This window comes from Argiope bruennichi, chromosome 3, assembly GCF_947563725.1.
Source record: "Argiope bruennichi chromosome 3, qqArgBrue1.1, whole genome shotgun sequence".
NCBI classification, from domain to species: Eukaryota; Metazoa; Arthropoda; class Arachnida; order Araneae; family Araneidae; genus Argiope; species Argiope bruennichi.
The window spans coordinates 137255337-137262974 of NC_079153.1; the positions used below are offsets into that span (position 1 = coordinate 137255337).

General features: G+C 32.4%; 1 protein-coding gene across 1 annotated transcript; it reads right to left on the reverse strand.

Moving 5' to 3' along the window:
- Window positions 1–404: 404 nt before the first annotated feature.
- LOC129963694 (uncharacterized) lies at window positions 405–4884 on the reverse strand. The gene is made up of 3 exons (XM_056078200.1): window positions 4726–4884; window positions 3446–3754; window positions 405–777 (listed from the first exon to the last, which is right to left on the reverse strand). Exons 1-3 carry the CDS (start codon window positions 4732–4734, stop codon window positions 430–432), a joined length of 666 nt encoding a protein of 221 aa, XP_055934175.1. The 5' UTR covers window positions 4735–4884; the 3' UTR covers window positions 405–429.
- Between the last annotated feature and the right edge of the window lie 2754 nt (window positions 4885–7638).

Sequence of the window (7638 nt, forward strand, 5' to 3'; positions counted from 1 at the left end):
TGGTGCGCAACCAATATCTGTTTCATCAACTTACAGTATTTTCAAAGAAATTTAATATTTTCTAATATTAAGAAAAAAAATTTTAGATGAGAGTAAAAAAGAGACAACAGATAATTTTTCTAAAAACTAAAAGAGGAAAATAATGCTTTTATTCTTAAGTTTCTTCATTTATTAACATTTCTTTTCTTTCTTGAATGAAGTTAACCGAAAAAGTTTTTTTCTTGTTTTATTTATTCATATGTATCTCATTCGAAGAATTTATTCCAACATTTTATTCAAGGATCTGTTCATTTTTATAGACGTGAAGAATTTAATATTCCTTCCGAGTATAAAATTAAATTTAGATTTAGTTTTCAAAGACGCAAACGATTTGAAACAGATAAATGGAATTCATAAAGTTTTACCTATCTCTGGGTTGATTTTCTTTCTTCAATAATGGTAGCCATAGCCGGGTCCTTTAAAATAGACTTTTGAGTATCCGTGACTGCTTCCGTAATCAGCACTGTAACCGGCTCCATGACTTGCTGGGTACCCTCCATGTATGGCAGTGTATCCTCCCAATCCATGACCAGAAGTGTAGCTACCATGTCCGCCATGACCAGATTTAAGATATCCATGGGTGCCATAATTGTGTCCACTATGTTTGTTGTGAGATCCGTAATCACTGTGTCCGCTGGCTCCGTGGGCTCCAGAATCGTGATAGGAATTTACACCATGGTCGCCATAGGAGGCATGGTGACCACCGTGATCAGCGATGATGTCGTGGTGTCCTGACACCTGAAATATGGCAGTCAATTATTTCATGTTATGACAAAGAGGGAATTATTTAAGGGGTGGCTGAGTGATCCATGATTTCAAAGTGGTTGACTTTTGTCTGAATGGATGGCAGTTGTCTGGGAACACAGAGAAAAAAAGCCTTCACAAAAGGTTTTTTGCTTATTTCTCTTTGTTGCAGCTTAATTATTAATTGCTGGAGAAAGTCAGCGGTGAATAAGTTTCAGCGATGACACGACGCATACGCCAAATAGAAGCTTTAAAAGTATTCCAAAATCAGTGAAAATACCAAGTCAGTAATAGCGAAAAGGAATAAATATAGATTCAAAAATGAAGAAATTAAGAATCCGGCCTGAAGACATTCTCAAGGGCAGGCAGGAATTCAAACTAGGGATTTTTTCTGTGAGGCGTCTGACTTTGTCCAACTATTTTGATCCCGTGTGACCCGAAAATCTCCTGAAATTGAGGCCTTAGAGGTAAACCATTTTTTACAGAAATAAAACAACAAATTACAATCTCCAATTTAAGCGAAAATTATAATAACATAAACTATAAAAGAACACTCACGACCAATTATAGAAACAAAAGCAAAAGAACATACCAGTAGCAGGTAAAATCTCAACAAAAAATACTTTTATCACATTTTCAGCGTCCTTTCTCTATAAAAACGCCCCGTCATTCAAAGCAATAAGTAATTGGAAGGTTTCAGCGCCATCTATTGAGTTAGTTGACATGTAACTGAAAATCTATTTTTAACCTTGCCGAAAGTAAGTCAGTAAGATGTCAATTCTTCTCTTATTAAAACTTCTATATTGCAGTAGTTTCTGGGAAATTCATTAGTAGTTCAATTTTTAATGAGATTATTTGTTACTTCAATATAAGAAATTTTGTTATTACAAACTTTTTTAATCCTATTAAATTGTGAGAAAATTAAATTTGTGAAAATTTTAGAGTCTAGATTAGAATGGTTAATTACTAAGCTTAATTATTTTAAAGTTGAATTCATCCCTTTTATCGTAGTTACCAACTAATGCTTTACCATTAGAAATTTCGATTTTTAAATCCAGAAAGGTAGCTTCAAGTTGTAGTAGCTTTTTGTTTGTTTCAGTTAGCACTAAATCTTTTGGATACCAATTAGTAACAATATTATTATCATCCAAGTTCAACAAAAGCAAGTCATCAATATATCTCCATCCGTTGATCAAATTGTGTTTAATTATTTTTTCCTCATAGTAATGTAGGAAAATATTGGCTAATGCACTTGAGAAAGCTGTTTCCATTGGAATGTCCTTCATTTTTTTATAAAAATTAATTCCATTAAAAATGTAATATTCTGTAATATTAAATTTACATAATTCTAGCAAGTTATATTTTGTAATAATATCTTCATTCCAATATTTGTCATATATAAAAGTACAGACTTTTATTAATTTTTCATGAGGCAGATTAGTGTATAAATTTTCAAAATCATAAGTATCAAGTTTATTAATGCTGTTATCTTTAAGAAAATCCAAAACTTCTTTTTTACTATTAATTATAAAGTTATCTTCATCTTTCATTTTATTCAGGATCATTTTCAAGTATTTAAAAAAAATGTTTTTCCATATAGTAATTATAACTGCCAGTGCTACAAGTCAAAAATCTAAATTTTAATGCTTTTTTTAATGAAATTTTATTGTTGGGAACAAATAAGGACAGTTTTAGTTAAGTCTTAATTTTAGGTTTTTTTCGCGAAAGCTAGCATTCTTTTATCTAATTCCTTTTTCCCGTTATTCTTTAAAATGTAAGTTACATTAGAGATATATTCATTAATTAATAGCTCTCAATAGTAATATTTACACATTAAACAGAAATTATTTGCTGATTTATATATTACTGTAATAACAAATTTCTCTTTTAAAATTTTTATTTCTTTTTTTTTAATGTTTTGCTAAAGAAAATTCCTCGTCCTTTAGCTCTGCCAATATCTATATTAATTTTTTGTGTTCATTTCCTCCAAAATTATCACTTTCCGTTCTTCGAAATCTTCTGCAGGCCAATGGTATTTTCTAGATAATTTAGCAAATATCCAAATTTTTACCAATAGAAATTAAAATTTTTTATGGTTTATTTTTTATCTCAATATAAATTTGGTTCCCCTTTCCATTAACTCTCTTAAAGAGCTGGAATTAATCATTTCTAAATTCCCTGTTATGATATGGCCTTTATCAGCATTTATATAATCTTTATCGATTTTTTTGTTGCATTTACGATCTGTTTTATTTATTTTATCTAAATTTTTGCTATAGTATATTTCATGTGTAAAGTGATGAACAACATACAATTCATTTTCAAAAAGGATTAGATTAAAGTGCACTAAAATAATGAAATGTTGCATCCTCGCTTCATTCATTTAGCTTTAAGCACATTCATTTAGCCTTCAGAATGAAAACATTTTGTGATATGAAATAATTCAATTTTAGCTATTTAAAAAAATGCACAGTTAAAACCTTTGTAGCTTGTCTATAGGTATATGTACATTCATTATTCTTTGAAAGGAGATTCTAATAGTATCAAAAATCTGCTGTAGCAAATCTGCAAGCCACAATCGTGCGACAGTAACAACTGATTAAGAGAAATTCGCTATTAAGGTAATAGTCAAAATTTGCTAATTTCATAGAAAGCTGCTCACTTTATCGTAATGGTACGCCTTCTCGTATCCCTCTCCTTTGTCGTGGCTGTACGCACCAACATTTTTGTACTTGCCGAAGTGGTTACCATGGGCACCATGAGCAGAATGAGCGCCATGGGATGAGAGTGCGTGGTTGCCATGAGTAGCATATCCCGCGTCTCCGTGATGACTCTGACCACCATAAGCGCTGCTTCCATGGGCGTCGTGTCCGGAGAGAAGGTGACCGTGGGCGGAGGAGGCTCCGAGATGACCGAGAAGGGGGTGGGCTTCCCCGATGGCCACCGAGAGGAGCAAACTTGCAAGAACGAGCTGAAGGAAAAATAAATCGAATGTCATTACCATGTTTAAGGTGTCAAAAATGTTGACATAAATTTAGATTTGTACGAAAAACGAAAATATCATATTTAAAACAAAATTTTTCACATGTTTTTAGATGAACAAATGAATAATTTTAAATGAATTGAATATGTTTTTAAAATAAAAAATCACAGCACGCTACAACGATCGATTTCTACGCTTCAAGATATTTTTTGTAATGTTTCAATCGAGATGAAAAGTGAGACGAATTGTTGGTTATCTTAACGACCATTTCATATTAAATTTTTATTTTCCTCAGTAGGTCCATTTTTTTCGCCTTTAAAGCCACACAGCTGAAGTAGAACTTTTGTTTATCGATTCTGTTAACAAAGACAAATATTTTGAATTCCATTTAGGTTTTCTTCAATATCTTCAAGTTAATCCCAACTTCTTGTAATATTTATTTTTATGAGGAACAAAACTGTCATTTCAGCTTAAGAATCTTTCTCAAATCAGAGGGAGCCAGAAAATACTAAATGATTTTCATGAAATTCTCTTAAGATTCCGTTTCGACATCTCAGTTCTTTCGAACTGTTGCATCTAAAAGAGCCATAAATACTTCTTTCAAACACTTCACGAATGCGGAAGAAAAACGCAGCTATAAAGATAATTTAACTTTTTTTAAAAATTTAGAATTTAATATGGTTGAAATTTTTCTTCTAAAACTTTTGATGAAGTTAACTGGAAACTGAGAAAAAATTTGAAAAAAAAAAAAAAAAAAAAAAGGAAAATAAGCCTTTTCGATTATTTCTTATTCAATTCTAAAAATAAATTTTCACTAGGACGAAGAATACTAGAAAACAAGCTTATTATTTCGTCGATTTAAGTCTACCCGACAGTTGTCTGTTTCCGTCCTGCAAAATAACTATTACTTCAAACGAAAGCGAGAGGATCACACTTTCCTGAAACTAAAAGCAACTCACCGCATTCATCTTGTCGAGAGGCTGGAGAGAGAGCACCTGTTGCAATGTAAGTTGCTTCGGGCCAGTGGTCAGCTTTTATAGTTATGTAACGGGGGCCGACTTTGCGAAAGAATGAATAAGCGTTATGTGGACATAAAATAAAATAAATTAAGGAAAAAACAAAACAAAACAAGGAATAAAAGAAATGCGTGTTTAACAATGGCTTGGCGTGGTCGGAGCGAGATAAGGCGAAAGCGAATACCCGAGTTTACAAATTGTCTCTCCATCTGATCTGTGTTTAAAGGAGGTCAGTTTTCCGGAGTGAGGGACCCATTATGAGAGAGCCCATACAATAGGAAAATGGGCTTTTAGAGATTGAGATGAAAGGGTCAAGGAGGAAAACCCCTTTCACTCTTGTCTACTGGGGACATTTTACAAATTGTTTGGGGAGAAATTTTTCGGTGAAGCGATAAAGTATTCGGCGAAAGATCTGACAGATACGGCAGAAAGAAAGCGGAAGTTGAAAAAAGATTAATCGTGATATTATTGATTCAGGGCATCAAAACAGAGTTTCAGTTACGAACGATTCAATCTTAATTCTTCAGCTATCTGTAAAGGGTTCACTCAAAAGAATGCACAACCCACGATTTGCGCGAGAGTGAGACTTTTAAAAAAGACTGAAAATATGACAAAACAAGTAACTTTTGAATTATTCCAAATTTTGAGTGTTGAAAAATGAATTTGAAAAAATTGATTGTTTTCATTTGCAGGAACAAAACTGAAGTATTAATTTAGCTCCTTTGAATATGTTTTAAATGATAAATTCATTTGCAGGGAATTTCTTCCTATGCAAAAATAACGAAATGTGACTCTGAGGATAAAGAGCAGGGAGATGGATTGGAAGCTTACAAAGGGATCCTAAAAGTATTTTTCTTAGATATTGTCCAAACAAATGTTATAGATCAGGAAATAAAGTTCACAAACCACTTTCGGCAACATAGGATATTAAAGTTTGAAGTTCGATAGAAAAGTCTTGCATTTATTTCCATCTCCTTCCTCCAGAATAGAGGGAAAACATTATTAATCGAGATGCTTTTTTTTCATTACTTGTCTTCTGAAATTATATGTCTTGCCTACTACAGATTTATTCATTTCCCATTTTGTAATTTTGATACTTTTCACTGAGACCGTATTCGTCGAAGAAACGGGATTCCCAAAATATTCGTTTTTAATCTCAGCGCCAATAAATGAAAATGCGTGCGATATTTCCCCCTCAAACGAGAAAAAATAATAATAATAGCACTTCAAAATCGCTTCTCTTCCGTTTGTGAATCCGAGGGCATGGTGAATAAAAGGTCTGTGAATTTTCAGCGCGAGTCAATCGATGATTCAGTACGCCGAGGAGCTGTGCAAAATTCTCAACGATTTAATTGAATTATTAGAAAATATCAGATTGAAAAGACACGGAGTCGCACCTATTCCGAAGACCTGACACAGCCGAAAGGGCCAGAAGGTTACAATAGGTTCAACTCTCCGTTGCATCTGAATTTCCGCCAATGAAGCAATCCAAACAAACCAGCTGCATGGTCTCACTTGTTGCCCTTCTCCATGATTCCTGACGCTACCACAAGTGTGTTTTATTATAGTTCGATTTTCAAATTAGAAAAATTGTTTTTAAATAATTATTTTAAACAAATAAATTCTTAAGATTTTGTCTCGCCTTTTTAGTGAGATAGATTTCATGAAATCTATAAGGTTATAGATTTAATGAAATATTTAAGGTTATTTAAAAAGAAAGAGCAGATTTATATATTTATTTCTAATGAACGACAATAGATAGAGACACTTATACGATATTGGATAAAAGAAAGTTCATTTTTTTTTCTATTTGGATAATTAAGGGTGAAAACGGTGTTACGAGGAAATGACGAGGCTTCAGAAGTTATTTTACTTACTGCATTATGCAAAGAACGAATTCATTGTTGTAGTGCATTTCGTTTTGAGTTAACCAAAGAGCCGTCATGAACAAGGTACAAATATTTGTGAAAGATGATTACATGTACGCCGGATGAAAATGACGGAAATATCCGAATTGCTTTCGAATGCAACTGTAGAAAACCAGCAGTGGAATTTCACAACCAGGGTATAGCTTGCGCTTAAGACCTGTGCTTGCTGTACTTACAAGTAATCTACAAGACTGAATTATTACAGCAGGGAATTCAGTAACCATTTGAGACAAGGAATGAACTTCAGTTTCGATATTTGTCCCATAATTAAAGGAACTCATTTTGAACACATAGAATAAAACTTTCAACTTTCCTTGGTTCAATCATGTATCGTATGTATTTCTACAGATTATAGTTTGCTAGAAATAAATATTTTATATCTGCTCCTTCTTTTTAAATAATCTTATATTTAATATACGCTTAAATGAAATATCAATTTAACATTAGAACACCTCATTCTTAAAAACTACGTCCTTTATGATGATAATAATCGAAAAAAAGAATAAACTCAAGTATTTTTAGGTTTTCCAATTTCAGGTGTTTGGCCGAAATTCTGCAGTTTGGAATCAATTCCAATGCGCACATTTTTAGATACAATTATTTTGTTATTTTGGTAAAACATTACGGAAAAATTCAACTGTTGCACCTTATCCAAAATTAACAGTCACTTTAAGTAACCTGTTGTAAAACTTGCACAGTTTGATTGGTTTCTCAGATCAACAAAGGTAGGAAAAATTTTACACCGAAATAGATTTTAATTGCACAATTGCTTTCATTTGAGCCCCAAAAGCTTGATAAAATAAATGTATGGTACTTTTTGTGAATATTAGTGTTCGCACCTTTAAATTAATCAAATCTAACTTTAAGATCGTTTGTTTGACATGTGTGAGTAGATAACAAGAATGATTCTATTTCAGAATTAAGGAAC